The sequence below is a fragment of the Physeter macrocephalus genome, chromosome 10 (genome assembly GCF_002837175.3).
Source record: "Physeter macrocephalus isolate SW-GA chromosome 10, ASM283717v5, whole genome shotgun sequence".
NCBI classification, from domain to species: Eukaryota; Metazoa; Chordata; class Mammalia; order Artiodactyla; family Physeteridae; genus Physeter; species Physeter macrocephalus.
Genome location: NC_041223.1, coordinates 69,344,603 through 69,367,981, shown reverse-complemented (window position 1 = coordinate 69,367,981; position 23,379 = coordinate 69,344,603). Strand labels below are relative to the sequence as shown.

The 23,379-nt window shown below is 49.4% G+C and overlaps 1 protein-coding gene across 2 annotated transcripts in view; it reads left to right on the top strand.

The window, feature by feature from the left end:
- Positions 1 to 23,379, top strand: part of ANKRD6 (ankyrin repeat domain 6) — a 215,439-nt gene that overhangs the window by 163,023 nt on the left and 29,037 nt on the right. The window contains exons 3-8 of one of the 2 annotated variants that reach the window (XM_028494646.2): positions 6,344 to 6,442; positions 13,492 to 13,590; positions 15,224 to 15,322; positions 19,019 to 19,117; positions 20,517 to 20,615; positions 22,803 to 22,901. In XM_028494646.2, coding sequence (XP_028350447.1) covers positions 6,344 to 6,442; positions 13,492 to 13,590; positions 15,224 to 15,322; positions 19,019 to 19,117; positions 20,517 to 20,615; positions 22,803 to 22,901 — 594 coding nt within the window. The remainder of the gene's footprint in view (positions 1 to 6,343; positions 6,443 to 13,491; positions 13,591 to 15,223; positions 15,323 to 19,018; positions 19,118 to 20,516; positions 20,616 to 22,802; positions 22,902 to 23,379) is intronic. The other variant, XM_055087623.1, reaches the window with a different exon arrangement.

Genomic DNA, 23,379 nt, shown 5'->3' with positions numbered 1-23,379 from the left:
ACTGTTTCCCTTCATGTGGGTCACATCTCTGCAACTGCCCTCCTTGTAACAACACCCAGTTAAGATGGTTCAATTGTTTTATTTCTTTGAGCTAATGAGTCTCTATTCCTTTAGGCTCCTTTTGCCCCATGTGTCTGTGTGAGCTTGAGCAAAAGCATATCATTTTGTTCTAGGAATGGCTAAGCACCCTTTCTCCTCACTTCTCAGTCCACTCTGTTAGACCAGGCAGCTTCCCTTGAGGAGTCAGGGCTCAGCATCCATGGGGCAGGTGTTCATGGGGCAAGTGTTGTCAGTGTGAAAGGCCTGCCCTTTAGTAAGGAGGATCTGAGATACCTAAGCAGGAGAAAGGAGCTGTGACCCAGCTTCCAGGTCCTGACTGGAGTAATGAGTGACCAGGGTCACGGGCCAGGACTCTCGGGTACCATGGAGTCTGTATGAAGAGAGAGTCTTTCCAGGCTTGTTTTTGTGGCTTGTGGTTCTCAAATTACCCGTGGTCCGCCTCCCTGGGGCTCCGCCCCTCCCGAGGGAGGTGTCCCCAGTGTAAATGCCTTGGTCCACCTGGAGTGTCTGGTGAGAAGGATTAAGTACCACATCTGAACACGGGGAGGAACAAAACACCTCCACTTCCTTTCAAGGTGTATTTTAAACTGGTTACCTTTGACTGGGCTCCCTTGTTGGTGGGAGATCTTTATCTGGACAGGAATTCTCCAGGAATATTCCCTGACCGAGCCCCACCCCCTCCAGCTGGGAGTTAGGCTCTTCCAAACGAGTAACAGGGACTTTTCGTTCTGAGCACCCTTTATGATCACCTGAGAGTGTAATTTATGGGTTACCTGCTGGAACAGGAGTCACTCTGATGTTACCACGCAGCAGTTCTGCTGGAAATCGGGACCTGCAGGGCTCAACATGCCAGAACAAAGCAGCACCCAGACCAGAGCCCAGAGCTGTTGACAGTGAGGCCACTTTTTTGTAGTTGTTGCCTGGCTACGGCTCAAGGCCCTTTGCCATTCAGTTCCCTGGAAGTGAGGGGGCTCCAAGCCTCTGCCTCTCCCTGGTTGGATCAGGGAAATGTGCTCCCTGCCGGGTCCTGCACCCTCTCTCCCCTCGCTGTTCTCAGATGGCCCGTCCTGACCCCAGGGCAGGTTGGAGGGACCGGCACCTTTAAAGCCCCTGCAACGAGGGATTCAGAACCTCCGGCTGCACGTTAGAATTACCTGGAACTTAGAAAACACCCACTCCAAGGCCCCACCCTAGACTGATGGAATCTGGGGTTGAAATTTGAGAGCTTAAAAATATTTTCAGGTGACTCTAATGTGGAACAGCATTGAAAACTGGTGGTTTATGTTAATGGCTCTCAAAATGTGGTTCTATACTAGCAGCATCTGCTTCTCCTGGGAGCTTGTTAGAAATGCAAATTCTCAGCCTCCACCCCAGACCTACAAAATCAGAAACCCTGGAAGGGGGCCCAGATAGCTGTCTTTCACAAGCCTCTGCTGCTCAATAAAGTTTGAGGACCACTGGTTTAAGGCATATTAACGCACAAGCAAGCTAGTTTCACGTGACCTGTGAATGTAACTGCAAAGCACCAATAGAAAAGATGCAGTGGAAAAGATGGGGTAAAAACGATAATCCTTGTATGGGGTGGTAGAATCACAGATGATTTGCTTTCATTTTCCGAATTTTTAGTAATGTCTTTGTATTGTTTATATACTCTTTGAGGATACAGGAAGTTCTGGGTTGAGGAGATGCAGCTTTTAGTGTTTTGTACTGACAGCTGGGGACGAAAGCATCATGAGGAAAGTACATGAGGAATGTACCGAGACGAATGGTCCCCACTGGGCAGGTTTCGCCTGAGGGCCTGCGGCTGCTCTGGGCAGGATTATTCTGGCCCCTCCTCATCTCGTCCTCCGGTTCTCAGCCCAGGTCACTCATCGGAATCACCTGGGGAGGATGTATAACCCCTGCTGCCTGCGCCCCACAGAGCACTGAGTCAGCAACTCTGGAGGAAGGCCTCAGGCATCAGGACGGGTGGACAGACACACAAACAGACCAACCTCCCCAGGCGATTCAGATGTACAGTGAGAATGGACAGCCTCTCTCCTCATGTGGAGATTCTGAGGAAACCAGGTAATTTGCAAGCACCCTCAGGGGTGATCCTCTGGGAGCCGTGGGAGTGTCCTGAGAGTGGAGCCCTCTGCCAGGGGAGTGCCTCCCCCAACGGGAAGCAGGAAGCAGGGAGTGTGTTGGGCCAGATGGCTTAGGGGTGAATCCAGACTCGAGTTACCTGCTGCGTGACATAGAACAAGTGACTGTCTCTCTATGCTGCAGTTTTCTCATCTGTAAAATGGGCTTAATAATGCTGCCGGGCTTCCCTGGTGGCACAGTGGTTGAGAATCGCCTGCCGATGCAGGGGACACGGGTTCGTGCCCCGGTCCGGGAAGATCCCACGTGCCGCGGAGCGGCTGGGCCCGTGAGCCATGGCCGCGGAGCCTGCGCGTCCGGAGCCTGTGCTCCGCAGCGGGAGAGGCCGCGACAGTGAGAGGCCCGCGTACCGCAAAAAAAATAAAAATAAAAATAAAAAAATAATGCTGCCTACCTCCTAGGGTCATTGGGAAGCTGGAATGAGCTAATACATGTAAAACTCTTAAGATGTGCCTACCATGCCGTAAGCGTCCCCAGAATGTTAGCTGCTGCTGGCCCTTGCTCTCATCCTTGTTGCTATTGGTCTTGCTGGGCTCACCAGGGCCTGGGTTGAGTTGGGTTGAACTGGTCTTTGAACTAGGCAGGACCTATAGGACAAACCAGTGCTTCAGAAACTTCTTCCTCTTATCATTCATGGTCCACAGTCTTTTCTCCTGTTCCCGTGTCTTCCACTGGCCATTCCTAGGGGCGTGGAGGTGAGACCGGTTGTACCCTTAAGTTCAGGTCATTCAAAGACCCCTCTAAGGATCGGTTTTTATTTGCCCCCTCACACTTAGGGTGGTTTCAGCCTTCTGCATTTGCCAGGCACGACCTTGGGGTATCCCTGTGTGCTGGGTGGGAGCAGCTACTCCCCTGAATGGCTCTACTTTTGTTGCTTTTCACTACAGAATGTTCTGGAAAACCAACCACATTTCTGGGTGGGTGGTGTGTGTGTGTGGCGGGGGGGGGTTGTGTTAGGAGAGCCCAGGGGACAGGAGTGGACAGCTTCAGGGTCAATGGGAAACCAGTTACTACCGCCTTTGCTACTTGCTATAGTTTAACCAGATGCCAGAAAAGGAGCCAGACATGCAAGGGGGACACTGACCCTCCTCAGAGGAGCCCCTGTGTCACTGTTGCAGCTGCTCAGATGCTCGTGAAGCCCCCAGGATGCCTACACCTCCTCTGAGGGGTTGAGACGTCCCCGAACCTGGAGGCTGCAGCCCGCCGGGCCTGCCTTGTCTCTGGTCAAGCGTGGAACTGTGGAATTTGCTCCAGTGACCCTGGGAGGCCCGGCCTGCCCTGCCCTGCGGTCGGGGAGCGCCGGGACTGGTTTGACCCTGCAACACCGCAGAGTCCACTTGCCTCCTGGGTCACGGAAGGTGCAGGCCCGCACTCGGGGAGATCACGGCCTAGTGGGAAGGGCCCTCAGGACAGGACTGGTGGCTCCCCGAGGGGAGCCGAAGTGCTGTGGGTGTGGAGAAGGCAGCCGGGAACATTTCTTCTCGCAGAACTGGAGAAGGGTGTTCTCTGTAAAGAAGCCCCTTCCAGAGAGACGTGGAGACTTGGGACCTTGTATTTCAAAAATGGCAGTGGGTGAGTGGAGCAGACCTGGCTGGTGGGACCCTCGACCCTCCAGCCAGGGTCCACCTGGCTATCCAGGTGACCCGAGATCCAAGTCTTCTCCCAGGCCTGTGCCACTGAAAAGATCTCACTTGTCTCCGAGGCAACGGTGCAGGGGTGTCGGGGAGGAGAGGCAGCGATTGGGGTGTCTTCAGGGGCGAGGCTGGGGACGGTTGGAGGGAAGGAAACCCGTGATGGATGGTGGGCGTTACCTCACTTATCCTGTTTGAAGCCTCCGGGGTGGGTAGTGGAGACCGTTCCTATTTCAGAGATGAGGAAAGGGGCTTAGGAGAGTGTCCTGCACAAAATCACACAGGTGTTACTAGTCAGAGCCGGGATTTGAACTAGGCTTGTCGGGCTCCAGTGCCTCTGGCTTCTCTTTTCTCCACAGAGGGGACTCTGCTGACCTTGGATGAGGAAGGTGCCTCCAAGTCCAGGGCCACCTTGTTAGTAATCTATAGTTTCTGAAGTGCCCTCCAGACGTGACCTGGTTTGAACCACATCGGTGTTTCCTTCTCTGGATCTTCTGATTTTTTGGTGTTCACTTGGGCAGACCCTTTTGCCTCCTTGGGCCTCAGCTTCCACACTGTAATATCTGGTTGCTGACAGGGATGTTCCTTGGGGCTCCCCTGACCTGGGGCACCAGCTATTCCTCGGCCTGTGGCCTCCTTCCCAGCCTGTCTCAGGGCAGCTCCTGCCCTCACGGTCTGCACTTTCCAGATGCTCAGAAGCTCTTGTGTCCCGCCATCCTGTCAGCCTTCCTCACAGCACACACGTCTTTCTCCTCACAAATGCAGTGGGCTTCCCCTTGTTTCAGGATGCTCTAGAAGCCTTGTGAAGGTCACTGATCCGATGACCTGGACAAGGACGCGGGACAGGTGGAGCCCGGGGCCAGGCCCAGCGAGGGGAACCAGGCTCTCTGGCTCCATCTCATCAGCTGTGGACATTTCGTCGGAGGAGTCAAGGTTAAGCGGCCCGCGCTGAGCACAGTTGCCAGCCAAGGCAGGTCACGCTTTCGTCTCATCTCAGACGTTGCCTTTTTATAGCCCACTTTCTTAGGACAAACTTTTTTCTTAATTAAGAATTCTAATTTTAAAGTGAGCTCTGACCTCTTTCTTTCCAGAATCATTCTAATGCTTTGATTGCATTTCGCGGGTTGAAATTAAGATCCTTTATTGTCTGCTATCTCTGTTTTCCTGCAAGGCTAGTTACCCACGGCAAACTGGCACTTGATCGAGATCATAAATGGGTTTATCCTGCTAGAATATCAATAAAGGCCTTTGGGAAGTTTTATCAAGATGCGAGAAAGGACTTAGGCCGTGTGAGACCCTTATTCCTCTGGGAGTGTGTCAGCACAGGTGGGGGCCGTGCGTGGTTAAATGCTGTTTGGAGCTGGGGTGGGAACGTTTCTTCACTGTGAACTTGAGGGAGAAGGCAAAGGCAAATGGCTCCTTCAAAAGTTGAAGAATTAGGCGTTTGGCCAGGTCAGTTCTCTAGATGGAAACTGATTTACACTGAAGAGGATGATTCTGAGTGTGACCCTCAGTGTCACAGCTCAGGAGCCCGCTTGCAGGGAACGGTCATCTCTACGACCCACCAGCAGGGCTGAGAAGCCTGCTCAGGTGCACAGGAGATGTGCACACACGTGTGTTTTGCCAGCCACTGGGAACAACCTGGAACCCATCCGTGGGAGAATGAGTGAATGATGTGACAATATTTTTTAAAAACTCAAAAATATAATGTTGGACCCCCCAAATTGCCAAATGACACTGTACAGTTTAATACCATTTATGTAAGGTTTGAAGACAAGCAAAACGATGTTCATCTATTGTGCATGGCTACAAACATGTAGTAAAGTGTAATAAAAGGTACAGGAATGACGAACCCCAAATTGAGCGATTACCTCGGGGTTGAGGGGAAATGAGATCTGGGAGGGGTTCACGAGGAATGGCTACGGTTTCTCTAATTTTTTCCTAAAGTGATTGGTGGGTGTGTACATTTTAAAACATTCATATTTTTGAATGGGTAAAATACTTTGTAATTTAAAAATTTTCTAAAGAGGGGAGAATGTGTTCTAATGGTTTGTCCATCAGTTTCAGTTTTGAGGAATTACTAACTAGACTTCTCTGGGGCTGATTAGCTTGACTCTTTGCTGCTCTCCCATCTCTTACCCCGTCAGATTCACTATGGCCACTTCACCATCCCTGACTATCAAACCAGTGGGGAAATAAGAGAAAACTTGAAAGCCTTCACTTTCCTACCTGCTGGTTGGATGAGTGGGGAGTAGAAATTATGCACTAAGGGAAGTCTCCACATTTTGAGCATATTTTGTTCCTTGATCACGGTGCCAATAGCCAAGGTTAACCAAGACAATCTTGAATTCCGGATGAATCCATAAGAATCTCCTGCCAAACTGAATGGGGGGTGGTGGTGGGGGGGGTGGCGGGAGTGCCCCTGTGCAAACCTTGCTCTAGGCTCCCCACCCCCAGGGGAGAGCGCGTGACGTCTTGTTCTGAAATCGGTGTTTGCTCTGCATTAACAGCATGGCCGGACCCCCCTGCATCTTGCTGCCAATAAGGGCCATCTTTCTGTGGTCCAGATCTTGCTGAAGGCTGGCTGTGACCTCGATGTCCAGGACGATGTGAGTAGAAGCCATCATTCTATCAGGGCATGGTTGTCAAGGGGGGCTTGTCTGCCTAGAATCCCACAACATGTAACTAGCTATGAGGGGAGGGAGGGGGCAGTAGGAGATGCTCTCCAGCTTCATCTTGGTGGGAAGAACTTCCTCTTGAAGGTCTGCTGTGGGCCCCATTCTCAGTAGCAAGGTTGAGTTTGGGAGTGTGAGCTGGTCTTCCCATCATGGTTCCTGTCTAGTGGTAGTATTTCCTGTCTAGTATTATTCCAAGTGCAGAGCCTCGAAGGGCATCTTGTCTGTGTCCTGTCTCAGTATGAAGGAGCACACCACACACACGCACACACACACACACACGCACACACACACACGAGTATGGGCAAGGCTTGCTGGAAATGTGTCATTGACCAAACTTATAACTGGAGAAAAGGTGAGGCTTAGAAACTTAATTTTTTTATTTTCTCGCCTTGATTTCTCTTACTCTGTATACATTCCGTTTAAAAAGGACCTATTTAAAGAAACAACAGCACACTGATCTCATGGAATCTGAGAAAAAGGAGGCCTCCAGAAAGAGTTCACTCTGGTGCTCTGCCATGATTGAAACTCAGTCTCTGAGTTTCTTTAGTCAAATTATCTAGAAAGAGATTCCAGTTGGCTCTTTTGGAGTCAAGAATCCATTCCTGAGTAAATCAGCAGTGGCTGGCATGGGGTCACCTAGTGCATAGGGTGGCCCTGTTGGGTCTTTGAAGGGGGTGAACTCTCTAAGAAGGGGATGTAGAAAAGATAATGTAAATTGCCATCCAGTGAGCTATTAGGAAAATATCCTAATGATAATCTGATTGGAAGCTATTTTCAGAAACTTTCAATTCTGTTTCTAACTCTAATTTGTATAGTAGGACTCAAAGGAGTAAGGACTTTTGTGAGGAACACAATCTTGGAGAGTTAGTATTTATAAACCCCTTCCAGATTCACCTGTAATCTCTGTGGTTACAGAACGTTATCAGATTTCAGACCCTCAGGTGGGCTAGGGTGTGGGTTACCATAGTGCTTCGAGTTTTCTTTGAGTCTCTGTGTAATGTCTTAAAACTTGGCAAACACACAAGTTGAGAAGGACAGCATTCACAAAGAAATAACCAAATATGTCATACACACATAGGGCAGAAGGCTATCAGTGTCATTCATAAATTTCTGGTTATATTTGGAACCTATTGAGTCATCAAGGATATTATTTTCTTTTTTTTTTTTTTTTTTTTTTTTTTTTGGGTGGTACGCCTGCCTCTCACTGCTGTGGCCTCTCCCGTTGCGGAGCACAGGCTTCGGACGCGCAGGCTCAGCGGCCACAGCCCACGGGCCCAGCCGCTCCGCGGCATGTGGGATCCTCCCGGACCGGGGCACGAACCCGTGTTCCCTGCATCGGCAGGCGGACTCTCAACAACTGCGCCACCAGGGAAGCCCAAGGATATTATTTTCAAAAGATGCTGATCTAGCTTTAAGCTGTTGATTTCTACCTTGGGTCACAATACTTTGTTCTTTCCTTGCACTGTAGCCATCATAACATACCTGATTATATCTTATCCTTACATGACAGGAGCAAAAATACAGGGAGAGAGAAGAGATTCTGACCACAGGAAACGCAGGGCATTCAGTGCTTGGTGCAAATGTGTCGGACTGCATCTGGTTTTCTCTGCATAATTGAAGCCCTTGCTTGCCACGGTGGCAAGGCTGCAGTACCAGGCATGCTAACCCATCCTGACCCAACACTCCTGTCTCAGGTCCTGAGCTGCGAGTATCACTGTGTTCTCCTGAAGCAAAAGCCATGCTGACTTTCTAGAACTACTGCTGTTTATAGCAGGCAAGATAGGAAGTAAAAAATCAGGAGCCAAGGCAGCCAAAGGGGGACATGGCAGCAGAAGGAAAGCCAGCTCTACTTTTAGAGAGGAACTCTTTCACTTATTGAAATCTTTTTTTTTTTTTTTTTTTTTTGCATTTTTCCCTTGCTCTAGACGATGTGTACATTGCTTCTCCCAGGTAGCTTAAAACAAAACAACAACAAACAGTGTAGAAACAGCTGGGAACGGAGAAGGTAGAATTGATCTTTACTAGTTCTGAAGTAATGCATTTGCCAGGATATGGTTCATGTGTGTCTTCTATACATTTACTGTGCTTGTTGATCAGTCTTGAAACTCATGTAGGAATTTAAGGAAGAAAACTCTTTATGAGTGTTCTTTAAAGAAGCTGGTGGGAGGATTAAGTATTGGAAAAAAATCATTTCAGAAGTTGCCTGTCTTGGGTGATGGGTAGCGATAGAGAAGGTTAATGTTATGAAGAATTTACTCCTAACTTCGTGTTCTACAGATACTGTGCTTTATGTCATGGTAAAGACTGAGAATTAGTTGAAGAATGACCTCCAGTGCCCTGGAGTGGGATTATTATGAATTTGAACCTGTGGAAACCAGTTCTTTAGAATATGCAACTCCAGGGGCAAGTTCCCTCTTGCCCCCTGCCAATCCTGTCAACTCTCATTGGAGCTCTAAGGCCATCTCTGATTGGTCCATGAGCAATCACATGGCCCCCACCTCAGAAATAGTCCAGGACCCCGTGGCCACGGTAAAAGGCATGAAGGAAGAGAAAAATAAGAAAAACCAGAGAAGAAAGGCTAGGAAGAACCCTGGAAGATCAGAGAGAGAAAAAGAGGTCAGCAATTATTTTGTGCACCTACCCTGTCTTGAGCTTCCTTGCAACATGTCTGCCTGTGGCACCTGGGAGGGATTCCTCTTCCTCCTGAAGAGGGGCACGGTCCACCCTTGCATGACTGGGGTTTCTCCCATGAGCTTGGCTTTGGAATCTGCCCACATTGTGCTCACTCTTTTTCGCCATGTAGGAGAGAACACTAAAAGTATTTCAGAACAAAGTTCTAGACCTCAGTGGTTGCAAACCTTTTGAAATCCCAAAGTAAGGCACACTGACGTCTTAGAAAGATGGAGAGCTGGCAGTTCATGCACTTTGCAGACAGTTGCAGTCACTTTGGAACATGATTTGCCTGTTCCAAACCGAAGTGCCAAACTGCCAGATTGCTGGGTCGTCAAGTTTCCAGCTTCAGCGTTTTCCTTCTGCTTCTCTGTAGTTAATCATTCAACAAATACTTCTCAGGTGCCTATACTTGCCAAGGCACTGGGCTCAATCACTCAGCTTGATGATGCCATAAAGAGGCAGCCCATCCCACAGAAGCCCCTGATCTTTTTTAAGGCCTGTCTTAAGGTTAATTGACTTCACAGGTTGTGAACAGCTCAGGGTGAGCGCAAAAAGCCTCGCCAATTTGAGTTCTTCCCCAACCATGCTACCGCTGATTAGCTGGTTATCCCCTGAACTGCACTGGGCCTTAGTTTTTTTTAATCAATAAAATGAGAGAATTAGATGCCACGGTGCTTGGAGCGTAGTAGAGGATTAATAAATATTCGCTGAATAAATAATGAGTAAATTTTGTTGAGTGTGCCACACTTTTCCTGGCTTTTTTTTTTTTTCCTCCAAAGTGTCAGAATTTCATGGTTGATATTTAGATCATATAGAAATAAAGATTATGTCAAAGTTGCTGCTTGGGTCTGTTATAAGTATGTAGTGAGGCTGCATCTTGTTCTTTTCTGTGTCTTATTTCAAAGAGGAAATATTTCAAAAGTAAGTTTTAGTTTTATAGGACGAAGAGTTGATTCACAGGTAATTGACCCTGTTTCAATCAAGGGTCTCCGGTGTTTGCTTGTGTTGTGTTCAGGGGGAGAGTAGCTCTGAGACAGCCCGAGGTGGTCCTTGGCTTATGTATTTCGTCTCTCAGCCTGTGATGCTCACCTTGGCAACTTCAGGGTGGCTGGTTTTTATGGACCAGAGAAAGTGTCTCACCCAGTCCTCCAAACCCACCCCACCTGGTGTGAGCAAAGCTAAGTTAGGTCCTGCTCAAGGACCACTCAAGGTGGGGAAAGGCTGGCTTTGGCCTTCACAGCTGTGTATATCCGACACCTGAGGCAAGGACCCTGGCTTTGAGCGGGTCTGTGACTGAGGGGTGTGGAGATGGAGGGGAAGCTGTGGCCTGGAGACAGGCAGGGCCAGGAAAGGGGACACGCAGGAGACACCTGTGCCAGGCGCCTGAGGACCCTTTGTTCCCACCATAGCCTCACCCAGGTCGTCAGGTCTCCTTGCGCGTTTTGCTGGTCCCTCTGGAAATGGACTTTTAAGGGCTGAACTAGAAGTGAGATTTAGCTTCTTGCATTGAGCTAGTGTTTCACAAAGGAATGTTACCCCCAGGGAAGCAAGTACAGGAGATTTATGCTAAAAGCAAGTAATAAATACTGGTGACATTCTGGCTCCAAAGCTGCCTCAACTCATGATTTAGTGGCAGCCCGTGAAACACAGTAAAGCGTTTGACTTGAAGCCAGGCTGAGGTTAGACTGTGCCGTGACTTAGCAGCGAGAGTGGCCGACACAGCCCACGCTTTATGCACAACAGGCACAGAATGGTTACATTTGGTTACGTAAAAGGGTTGTTCTGATTGGGCCAAGGAGTGCTAGTTAGAATGCCGGCAGCTTGTGGGAATAGTAAAAGGCCTCTAATGATTAGAAATCTGACTGAGTCGGTGTTTGCCCTGAAGGAGGGGGCTGCAGCCTCACTTTTGTTGCTGAGAACAGGGCACCACATTTCTTATCAGGTCAGTAACAATAAATTGTACTTGGGGTCCATTTTGGGAAAACCCATCACCATGCTGGTAGGGAAACAGGCAGTCTTGGAGATTCTTATAGAAGTTTTAAAAAGTTAAGACTGGGCAATGTTTCATGATTACTAAGTACACCTCATCTGGAAACACTTCCTAAGTTGTTTGAAGATGATGTGTAATAGCTTCGCACACCTTGTGCAAACACTGACCCAGTGACCGTGTTCTGCTTTTGACTGCATGGCACACAGAAAGGGTCCTCTTTGAGTAAGGGGTCTTGGAAAGGTGGGTGAGAAGAAAACCAAGGCTAAAGCTAATTTGTAATGGGAATAATAGCTTAGGATGCCAAGGGGAGGGTTTGGTGACAGAATGCAGTGGACAGTGGATGGAATCATGGTTATGGGAGAGTGGAGGTCTGGATCCATCACTGCAGAATGAACAGTAAGAAAAGCTTCTGAGACATGGACAGTCCCTTTCCTGGTATATTGGTACAGCTTAGACTTTTAATAAATAGCAGTTTTTCCTGATGCTAGAAATTATATGTGTAAAATGTTGGGAAGTATTAAAAAGTAAAAGGAAGAAAATAATCATTTCCCCTCATGTTTTTTTTTTTTGTTTTTTGTTTTTGTTTTGGCTGTGTTGGGTCTTCGTTGTTGTGTGCCGGCTTTCTCTAGTTGCGGTGTGTGGGCTTCTCATTGCGGTGGCTTCTCTTGTTGCGGAGCACGGGCTCTAGGTGCATGGGCTTCAGTAGTTGTGGCACGCGGGCTCAGTAGTTGTGGCTTATGGGCTCTAGAGTGCAGGCTCAGTAGTTGTGGCGCACGGGCTTAGTTGCTCCGCGGCATGTGGGATGTTCCCGGACCAGGGCTTGAACCCATGTCCCCTGCATTGGCAGGTGGATTCTTAACCACTGCGCCACTAGGGAAGTCCTTCCCCTCATGGATTTTTAAAGGGAGATTTTTAAAAATTTTAAGAATGTGAATTTGGTTTTTAAATAGGATTAAGTACTTTTTTATTGTCATAAACTATACATAACATAAAATTGACCATCTTAACCATTTTTAAGTGTACAGTTCAGTGGTATTAAGTACATTCCCATTGTTATACGACCATCACCACCATCCATCCCCAGAATTTTTTTGGGGATTAAGTGCTTTTAAAGTGCATTGTCATTTGTTACAGGTTCCAGGGATGTAAGTAGAATCAACATTTGATTAAGGCTATTTATAGGTAGCAGTGCATCCTTCTTTAAAAAGCCTCCATGTTTTCTGTCTTCTAATCGTCTTTCTTTCCTCTCTTGGGCTAAGGACCAGGAGTGCCCCAGAGCATGTCCTTTGCCCCTCCAAGTGTTCCACCAGAAAACTGTTTATGTAAAACTCTTGCCAACCACATCACAGACCCCAAGAAGGGAAGGGAGGGACCTTGCCTCCTTTCACAGGTGAAGAACCTGAAGTCCAGCGAGGTGACAGGTGTCTCCCAAGGCTATGCACGATGCACACCTCCTGTCCCCCTTGCCCTGCACCCCTTCCGTCCCACCAGGAGTTTTCCATCTCCCCATTCAAGCCTGCGCCCCAGGCTGGACTTGATTTCCTGAGTGCCTGTCAGAGATAAGATGTGCCCTCAGAGACTTCAGAACTCTCTCTCTTGTTACAGACTTGACTGTCTTACTTCTGGGAGTTTAGTCCTTCTCTCAACTGCAATTAGGGAAAGAGTCAAGTTCCCTTTGGCGCCCTGACAGAGAAAAAGAAGGTCAGCAATCGCAGGAATCTGATCACAGAGAAAGGGGTCAAAGGCAGCATAAATCAGCGAGGATGCTGTCATGAAACATCAGAAGAGGCTTCTTAGAGATGTGCAGTGACAGCCTGAGTCCCTGGCGTCCTCAGATGTCCTAGCGTCACCCCTGCATTGCTCTAGGCCAGGGCCAGTCAGTCAACAAGTACGCCCGCCCTCCGGTCATGAGTGCCGCTAGCTGACAGCGCAGGCTAGTGAGTCCTGTGACCCTGGGGAATGGGAGGACTCAGCAGGGAGTAAAGATTCCGGGCACTGCTGGTTCCATTGCACAGCACACAGCCCAGCTCTCAGACCCACCCTTCACAGATGTGACAGTCACACTGCCTTCCCCTGGGGTGACCCTCATCCAGAGGTCGGCTCTCTGGCCCAGGGCTGTTCTGCAGTTGGCTTAGGGTTACTACTGAGTTTGTGAACAAAATGACCCTTCCCGGCATGCACCGTCTACTAACTAGCCCACCAAGCCCGGCTGGCGCGCGGTGATGGGGACGTCCCTGTGTCGAGTGGAGGAGCGAGGGAGCGAGTGGTGAGGGGCCGGAGAGAGCTGACTGCTGTCCCTGTCTCCCCGCCACCGCAGGGGGATCAGACCGCCTTGCACCGGGCCACAGTGGTGGGGAACACCGAGGTCATCGCGGCGCTCATCCAGGAGGGCTGTGCGCTGGACCGACAGGACAAGGTGAGGAGGGAAGTGGTACGCGTCAGCCTGAGGACCCTCTCTGGGACCTGCCGAGCTCCTGAGATGCTGTCATTCCTGAGTCAGCGCTCATGCCTTAACATGAGGAAATCGGCCCAGGGCTCCTCTGAAAGAGTATCTGATATTGAATTTCTAAAAAACTCATCCCTCTGTTCTGTGGCAGCAGTGGGCAACCACATAAATATAAATGGTGAAGAAAAAAAGTCTAGAATTAGTGACCTTTGGAGGCCTGGGTGGGGGAAGGGAGGTGCCCCAGCCCCTCTCTGTTTCCTTTTTTTTTTTAAGATAACGGAGTGAGTTAATTTATTTAAACTACACTGGAAGAAAAAAATAAGCAAAATCAAGTCTTTAAAAAATCCCAATGACGTATATTAATCCAGTGTTTTAAAATTGTCAAACCATCTTAAAACATGGGACTTTGCAATTAAGTGCAATCTGGCCTCTGTCCACTTTTTTTAAACAACCTTTTATTACAGTGTAACATACATATACAGAAAGGCGCACCACGAATACATGTGCAGCTCAGTGAGTTTGCACTGCCTGAGCACATCTGTGTGAGCCCCCAGATCAAGAAGGAGGTCATTACCAGCATCCAGAAGTGCCCCCACCTGGGACCCCCTTCACTCTTCCTCCTGCTTCCGGGCCGCATATCCGCCACCGCCATTCCCAGCACCTGGCCTTTGGTACAGCCCTCGAGACCCTAGACTTCCCCTGTGGTGTCAGCAGTATCAGGCCCGTGGCTTACTGTGTTGAATGAGTGTCTAAGCCAGAGCCTGGACGCAGTTGGACGCTGTCCCTGCACTGCCCCCAGCTGACGGCCCTGCGCCTGGCCTGGAACAGCCAGGAGGGCGTTTCCATCTCTCCTCTCTGTGCCCCCGTCCCCTCCCCGCTAATCCCAGGTCCTACCCCACGCAGTTCATTGCACTTAATGTGTCTTTTTTTAATAGTAAGTTAAGCAAATACAAGCTATGTTTAATGGGTTGAGTTCTATTGAAAAACCATCTATTGAGGACACTCGTTTACCTTATTTACAGATAGATCACTGTCCTCAGTGCCTGCTCATTTGTTTGGGGCCCTGAGGCTTTTGGATTAAACTGGGAGCGATTAGATTTGGGGGAGGAAAAAGAAGCAGTGGAATCTACCTGTCTGCCCTTGGGGCCCTGGAACTTGTGAAGCTGGACTCTTCGTTTGCCTAACCTTTGCAGGGTTCTCTCTGGGGCCAGAGCAGAGCAGAGGAGCCCTCAGGGGCGGTAGAGGTGGGGAGGAAGGGGCATCGTACCTCCTGATGCTACTTTCTGTTACACATGGGCTGTGCATGGGCCCTGGAGCCTTTCTCACCCTGGGTTCCCGGAGAGACTCAAGCCCTAATGCCTGAAGTCATCCATTGTAATACATCCTAAATCGAGAACGCACCTGGAACGGTACTTGTTAGGTACCATTTCTGGGAGAGTGGAGAAACTGCCCACTCAAATCACTGCCTGGGTTCTGTGGTCCGGGTGAGAAGCCCCGGCGGAGAAAGGCCCCTGCTTGTGCCCTAAAGTACCCTGTGCTCTGTTGGCGACACTGAGCTGGATCAGGCTCGGCTGATGTGCTTCCTCCTGTGTGTGCTCCCCAGGACGGGAACACGGCCCTGCACGAAGCGTCCTGGCACGGTTTCAGCCAGTCTGCCAAGCTGCTCGTTAAAGCAGGAGCCAACGTGCTTGCCAAGAACAAGGTGAGGCGCGGCAGGTGCTAGATCCGCCCGGCCACGGGTGAGGACAGCCCGGGCCTGCCTTCCCGGCGGGAGCCTCCTCTCGCGGAGCAGTGCGAGGGCTCAGGGCCGCGGAACCTGGTGGGAATTGAAAGCTCGCAGCTCCTCGGTGGGCGCGATGCACGGGGTCCACTTGGGGAACGGGAGGACCTACCTGGGGCTCCGGCCTTCTGTGAGCGCTGCGGCTCTCCCCGCTGTCTCGCCGGTCTGTGAGAGTGCGGTTAAGGGGGCCAGCCCTGTCCTGCGGGGACAGGAAAGGACAGCAGCCTCTCCTCTCTCTCGTTGTCCTCTGTCACCCCTCTCTCCTCCCTCCCTCTTCTTCCGTGCTCGTATTAGTGTGTCCCTGGACTAGTTCAGAAGCCTCACAGCAGACTGACCCATCTGCCTGATCCCTTTGCATCCTGCTCCCCCTCCGCTCAGAAACTTCCCAGGGAAGCTCCTCAGCCTGGCGCTGTCTGGGGCCTCCCCAGAGTGGCCTCAGCCTCTGTTGCTGTTGTCTCTCTGGGAGAGCTTGGCGTGTACTTCCTGCACAGCAGCATGGGCTCACCGTCCCCTCCCTCAGGGGTACCCTGTTCCTTTCTGCCCGCTGACCTCCAGCCCAGTCCCCGCAGGCCCATCGGGCGGTTTTAGAGGGCTCTCTTGGACCGCACACAGCTCTGTGCTGTGTTGACTGGTGAAATGTTTCTCATGGTTCCCTCAGCGGCCGAAAGCTTGAGGAAAGCAGCAAGCCATGCATCGTAACACCTCCAGTAATGTCTGGCTCACTGCCCGGCACGCTGGTGGCTCTCCATTTCTTCCAGGTGGTACATGGTCTGGAACATTATACCAACTCGAAGTAGGTGGTTTCCAGTTAATGGATAGGGAGGCCTAAGCTGGGAGCCTGTAGTCTTTTGTAAGATACGTGAATCGTTTGTGACACAATTAGGGCCGTAAACCAGCCCTGGTGGGTCTCCACCACACTCCCTCCTGTCCCCAACAGGGCCCCAAAAGTATTGTGTGGGAAGCCGTGCATCCTCTCTCTAGATAAAGCAGCAGGGGCTGTTGGAAGCACAGGTGAGGTGCCATCCCAGAAGAGGGACTTCCATTCTGCACCAGCCACAGCCTCTGGGGAAGCCTCTAGAAGGTCCTTCTCTTTTTTTTTTTCCCCAGCTTTACTGAGGTATAATCGACAAATAAAATCGTAAGGTATTCAAAGTGTACAACGTGATGATTTGATAATTCCCAGGGGTTAATGAACACATTGATCACCTCACATATTTACCTTTTGTGTGTGTGTGAGAACATTTAAGTTCTCCAATTAGCAAGTTTCAATTATAGAAGACAGTGTTATCAGCTGTAGTCACCACGTTATGCATTAGAGCCTCAGGCCTTGTTCATCTTATAGCTGAAAGTTTATACCTTTTTACCAACCTCTGTGTATTTTCCCACACCCCAGCTTCTGGCAGCCACTTTTCTACTCTGTTTCTACGAGTCCATTTTTTTTTTTTTTCCAGATTCCACATAGATGTGAAATCATACAGTATTTGTCTTTCTCTAACTTATTTCACTTGGTGTATTGCCCTAGGTTCACCCATGTTGTCGCAAATGACAGGATTTCTTTCTTTTTTAAAAGCTGAATAATATTCCATTGTATAAGAAAGGTCCTTACTCGGCAAAGTATAGCAGCCCTTGTCTGGGAGATCAGTACTCATTTCTCAGGGTGGGGAAAATGCCTGCTATGTATATCTACCTAGGTCACAGTTTTTTTTTTAATTTCAGGTTTTGACATAGCAGCCTTTTGCGTCTGACTTCTTTCACTTTGCACAGTGGTTTTGAGAGTCTTTTATATTGTTTTGTGTATGATTAGTTCATTCCTTTTTATTGCTGAGTAACGTTCCATTGTATGGATGTACCACAATCTGTATTCTAACCCATGTCTTTTCATTTTCTTCATCCAAATGCTTTTCAGCATAATTGATTTTTTTTATTGGCAAAGTAAATTTTGGTATATTTCTACAGCCATCAGATTTCTTTTATTTCAGTCATTTATTCAACACATTTAATGACTCCCACGAAGCCAGCAGCTTTGAGACAACCTTCTCTATGTGCACTGAAAATCATACCAAGCCGAGCCCTGAGCCTTGCCACAGGGAGTGGAGTGTTTAAAACACGGGCAGACCCTTCATTTTGGAGGACTAAGCTAGCAGTGGTTCTCTACCCGGCTGCGCTTTAAAATCTCCTGGAAAACTTTAAAAACACGGGGAGAGGGGAGAAAACCAAACCCACCTGATGACCAGGTCTGGGGCGACCAGCTGTACCGTTTTGCCCTGAGTCGGGGGTGGGGTTTCCCAGCATGCCGGCGTTCCAGCGCCTACACCCGATTGGCCTGGCCTCACACCCTGGGGCGGGGCCATCAGAGTTGCGTCTGCGCACTTGTCTGTTTTAACGGCCCTCCAGGTGATTCCAGCCTGCAGTTGAGGGTTGATGACCAACGAGCTCCCGCAACTCTCGGGCTTAGAACTCACCAGGTTCCTGGAGGTAACGGCAAGGAAGGAAGACTCTGCCCAGGCTGGTTAGAGCTAAGGTGGTGAGAGGGGAGTGAGTGACCCAGCAGCACAGAGTTTTCTTCTATTTTTAAAAACTCATTCGTCTTTTCAAAGGGAAGGAATATAAACCATCTTTGAGTATGGGCAGACAGTGCTGTGTGATCCAGAGAGGAGTAAAGCAGGCCAGGGAAAAGCCCTAAACAGGCAGGCTGATAGCTCTGATCCCGCAGCTGCAGGCCTGACGCAGCTTTTAAGCTCAGCAGAACAAACATTGAGCTTATGTATTTAATCTCCCGAGTCCTTGCAGGCTGACACCAAATCACGTTGCCTGTTTCTCTTGTTGCTTTTCTAGGGGTTAGCAGCCTTGCAGGCCTTACTCCCATAGTTTCAAAGAGTTCTCTTCTTGTCACGAATTCTTTCTGCAACATTGCTGTGGACATGATTCTGACCTTTGGTTGCCATTTTGACCTTGAAGGTAGAGTCCAAAAGCAAGAGGGTCTCTATCTGTGTGGGAAGTGAGAGATGCAGTTGTATTATGGCCTGTTGGGTGGAGGCCTTGTCCGTAGTTCAAATTTTGATGTTTCAAGAAAAACCCAAGATTTGAAAAAGGCTTGCAAATTCTGTTAACCTTTAGCCTGCAGTGTCGGATGTGGCCTGTTTGCCTTCCTGACTCTGTTGGTAGGGTAGCCAGCCAGCAGCTACCCTAACACAGCTCTCCTCCGTGTTCCTCTTGTCGCTAAGAGGAACAACCTCGTGCACGTGCAAGCACTCTGCCATTAAGAAGATGCTCTCCTAGGCTCTCCGAATCAATCCTCACAGCCTCAGCATGTAGGAGTCACGCTCCATTTTACAGGTAAGGAATTCAATTAAGAGCCTTGCCCAGTAGCTTGCAACGAGTTAAGTGGCAGAGCCAGGACTAGGAACCAAGGTTTCTATGAGCGATGTGACTCTTTTGCCCGTTTGGATTCCCAATTAAATGTTCTTGCCACTGAAGCCCTGGGACTACCGATCAGGAAGCAGAGGACATGAGCCTTGGGTCTTCTGTAAGTCTCGGCCCGCGGCTCGGCCTGCCCGGTGCAGGCCCGCGGAGGAGGGGTTGCTAACGCGTGCTCCCTTCTGTCTGCTTCCCTCCCAGGCGGGGAACACGGCTCTGCACCTGGCCTGCCAGAATAGCCACGCCCAGAGCACACGCGTCCTCCTGCTGGGCGGCTCCCGCGCAGACCTCAAAAATAACGTGGGTGGACAAAACCGGCCTCCCTCGCGCTCCCTCGTGTCGCCGCGGAAAATAACCCTGCGAGCATGCTAGAGTATTCACACGTAGACAGTAAAAAAGGGTTCGGGGACTGCCGAGAAAGTATTCCTTTTTTGCTAATTCCTACGGGGTCCTTTAGGGGGATGCGAAGAGGAATCAACACTCTCGGAAACACTGCTTTTCTCCCATCCTTGCTCCCTCGCTGCTCAGCCTTGCAGTCTGTTTTATTGCGTACAGCAGGCGTCTAGCGTATGCGTTTAGGAACGAAGCTAATTGTTTTCAGGAAGCCTCTGCCCGCAGAGGCTTCCTGAAAACTCTTAGCAAATATTGGTTGATGCTGTACCCGGGAGGCGTTCTGATGCTCCATGCCCGGCGTCTACAAATCCATTACTGAGGCATCCTTGGGATGAGCTGATGGGCCAGTAGTTCTTAGAGGCGCCTGACCTGAAAGGTGCCGTGGGTACCCCTCCTCCCTCCACAGAGCTGCATTTCCTTCATGAAGCCCGTGTCTCAGCCATGTGACAAGAGAATCCGAGGCTTCTCTCAAAAATGGCTTTAGCCGGGGCCCCCCTGATCGGGGGCAGCCTCATCTAAAGTGGTTCTGAGAATGCTCTGAACTTCAGCTTTGAGCTTGGTTCCTTCTTAATCTGGGGGGAGAAGGTTGTGCTGACGGCCAGCATCTCTAGACAGAGCTAGAGCTTGAATGGAAACGCCGCGGGAGCACTGCAAAAGGTCACCACGTTGTCTCCAGTTCTGTTGTTTTCTCTCTGGGAGCAGGACTAAGGAAGGTCCTGATCCCGAGTTTTTCTGAACGCCCTGTTTTATGCTCAGCGATTGCTTCCTCATCAGCTCCCTAGACTACATTGCTCCCCGTGGGATACTGGGGTCCTGCTAAAATGGGATGCACTTGAATTTTTTAGAGTACATGATCTTAAAGTCCAGCGGCTCACCCTGCTCTCCTGGTCCTTTCAGCTATGATGGATCTGTGATGGGAAAGTCTCATTTCCAAAGCAGTGCTGTTGGTCTTAATCAGGGGTACTCCAGAGCCTTCGGGTCTTAGGAGAGGCTGGGGTCGGCAGAGTCTTAGTAAATGCTAGCTAAGCAGAGCCTCCTTTAGCTCTTGCGAAGGTCTCGTGGGGAGCAGGCATCCAGTGTATGAAACCCGAAACGGTCTGCATGGTGGGGAAAAAGCAGGGCTGCAGACAGAAAAGGGCTGTGAGTTGTGGAGTGAGCGTCTGTGATAAAGGAGATGCTTATAATTCAGGCTGTTACTTTCTAAAGAATATATGCTAGTCTGCCAGCTTTTAAATGATGTTTTCTTTTTATCTTCTCTGTTTTGTAACCGCTCAGACTGTGCTTAGAGTTTGATTTCTGTCCGCAGGCAGGCGACACCTGTTTGCACGTTGCTGCGCGCTATAATCACTTGTCCATCATTAAGCTCCTCCTCAGTGCTTTCTGTTCTGTCCATGAAAAGAATCAGGTCAGTGCATGTGTCCTCCCCATGGTTAACCTGCAGGTGTGTTGGTACAGACAGGAGCAGAGGCTGCTGGGCGGGGGTGGGGTGGGGTGGGGTATCCTTTCCCAGCCTGGGACTTGGCCAGTGCTGGCCTTTGCAGGAACCGTGGAGTTCCTGTGGCCCTGGTTTATCTGGCCTCCTGGAGAAAGCATGCCCTTAGCATTCCAGTTCATATCACCACATTTGCATAGTGAACATCTTCTGGAGATCCTGGGGTGGGTTTTGCTTTTAGTGTGATTTTTAAAAAGGAAACCCACAAGGAAGAGTAGCTTAGTAAATAAGCAAGGGCATTAGGTGTCTCATGACTCCTGAGTTCTCTTACCTGAACTGCCACCTTTATGTGAGCTGAGGGAGTCTCTCTTTTCTGTAAAGTTTGGCGCCTGATCAGTATCTACGCCATATACTGGGGTTTTGAAATCTGTGATTATTAGTGTCCTGTGGAAATGTGATTTTCATAGTTACTTGGATTTTTAAAAAGTTGTCTTGTTATTTATTGATACCTACACCTAAGTGATGCATTGTTTGACTTTTCTGAGTTTGGGTATGTAAATCTGAAATTAAAAAAAAAACAGATTGTGATTCAGATTAAAAATACCCTATAATGGTGGTTACTGACCCTGGCCGCATATTAGAATCAACAGAGGATTTTAAAATACCATTCCTGAGTCCCACCCCAATGTAAATGATCAGAACATCTTGGGGTGAGGTCCAGGCAATGGTATTTTTAAAAAGCTCCTGGCCTGAGTGTGCAAACAGGATTGAGAGCCACTGACCTAATGAAATAGCTAAATTCTGTCATTCTCCAGCCTCCCCGTGGATTCTAGGTTCAGCAGGTCACCCCCAAACAGCCCTCACCGACCAGTGCTGCTTGTCAACCTGGGTGGTATATTTCAGTCACCTGCGAGCTTTGGGAAATCATCATGCCCAAGCCACACTCCAGGCCAATTAAATCAGTGTCTGTGTGGGACCCAGGCCTCAGTAGTTTTTAAGGCTTCCCAGCTGATTCCAATGAGCAGGCGAGACTGGAAAACACTGCTCCAGAGCTTCCCTCAAAACACACAACTAGGTGACTCAGGAATGAAGTGAACACTTTCTTCGGCTACTTACCAGGGAAGGAGGGCCTTGGATGGCGGGATTTCCACGCTTTACATGTTCACCTGCCAGGAACGAATGAATGATTTCACTTCTATATTGGTCTGACTTATTTATGTCATTCTGTTTGGGAATTAAAAACAGTTTGCATTTGGAACTGGCCCACCAAGCTGCATTTGACATAGCCTTCTTTCACAGTTGATTGAAATATTTTTTTGTTAAAAACAACAACAACAAAAGACTTATAGGCTATTTGGTAAGAGTTTGAGAACATCTGGTGTTAAGCGAATACTGATTCTCAGTGACTCCACCCAGACAAAACACCCTGGCCTGCAGGATGATTCCAGGTGGCCCTTTCACATCCCTGAGGATGGCTGCAGGCTGGGATATTACTCCAGGGCCTGTGGAAGTAGCCATCTTCGAAGCTTCTGCTCATTCTCAGAAACCAAGGGGTTCTCTGCCCACCCCCTGCCAGGGCAGAGAGACAGGGTCCAGAGCTCCTGGCTCCCTGCCTGTGATCCTGCCTTCAGGTCAGGTCCCACCATTCCCAACAACCCAGGCCCGCCCAGCATGCCTTTGCCCCCTGCATTTAATCCTGTCCTGTGATTTCTGGCATCTCCACTCAGAAAGGAATGTGGTATTCCTGCATAAGTTCATTCAGTTCCAAAATCTCATTCAAAAGAACCACATTTAAACAACAGGGTCCTACTGTAGAGCACAGGGAACTATATTCAATATCCTGTGATAAACCATAACGGAAAGGAACATGAGAAAGAATATATATATTTATAAAACTGAATCATTTTGCCATACAGGAGAAATTAACACAGCATTGACTGTCAGCTATACTTCAATAAAATAAATTTTAAAAATAAAAAATGAAGTATGAGTTAAAAATAATAAAAGAACCACATAACACTTTAGCCAAGGTCAGTCAGTCTTAAGACAGATTTTAGTTTGACTTTGAAAAGCCACCGCCAGGCCATGGAATTAAAAAGCCAGAGGCCTGTGGGCCACGATCCGATGGGGTTTAGCGGGCTTTCTTCTGATTAATTTCAGGCTGGAGACACAGCACTTCACATTGCTGCTGCCCTGAATCACAAGAAGGTGGTTAAAATCCTATTGGAAGCCGGAGCAGATGGGACCATTGTCAATAACGTAAGTGGAGTTGCAACAGTGGTTTCAAAGGCGTTCCCACCCCTTTCTGGATCCGGGCGTGTTGTCGCTGCCTCGCCCCCTGCAGACTCCAGAGCACAGCCTCACCCAGGCTCGCTGGGGAAGAGCATGCGGCGGCACTGACCCCACGATCCTGGGGCCTGCGGGGGTGGACTTGAGGGGACCTTTGCTCTCAGCAGCCCCACGAGTTACAAACCCTGAGGGCTCATCTTCAGACAATTCAGCGAGCATGTCCTGGCATGAAAAAGGGTCAGGGGTGTGTAAGTAAACTGGCAAGTGGATGTTACCGAAAGTGAGTTCCAGGCCTTTTAAACGGATATGGTCCTCAGAAAAACGGCCACCAGGCTAATCTTCTTCAAAACTCCAACTGCTTTCTCTCCAAAATTGTTCTCTCTCACGCCCTCTCTCTCAATGTCTTCCCCCTCCCCTCCCCCTCCCCTCCCCTCCCCTTCCCCCTCCC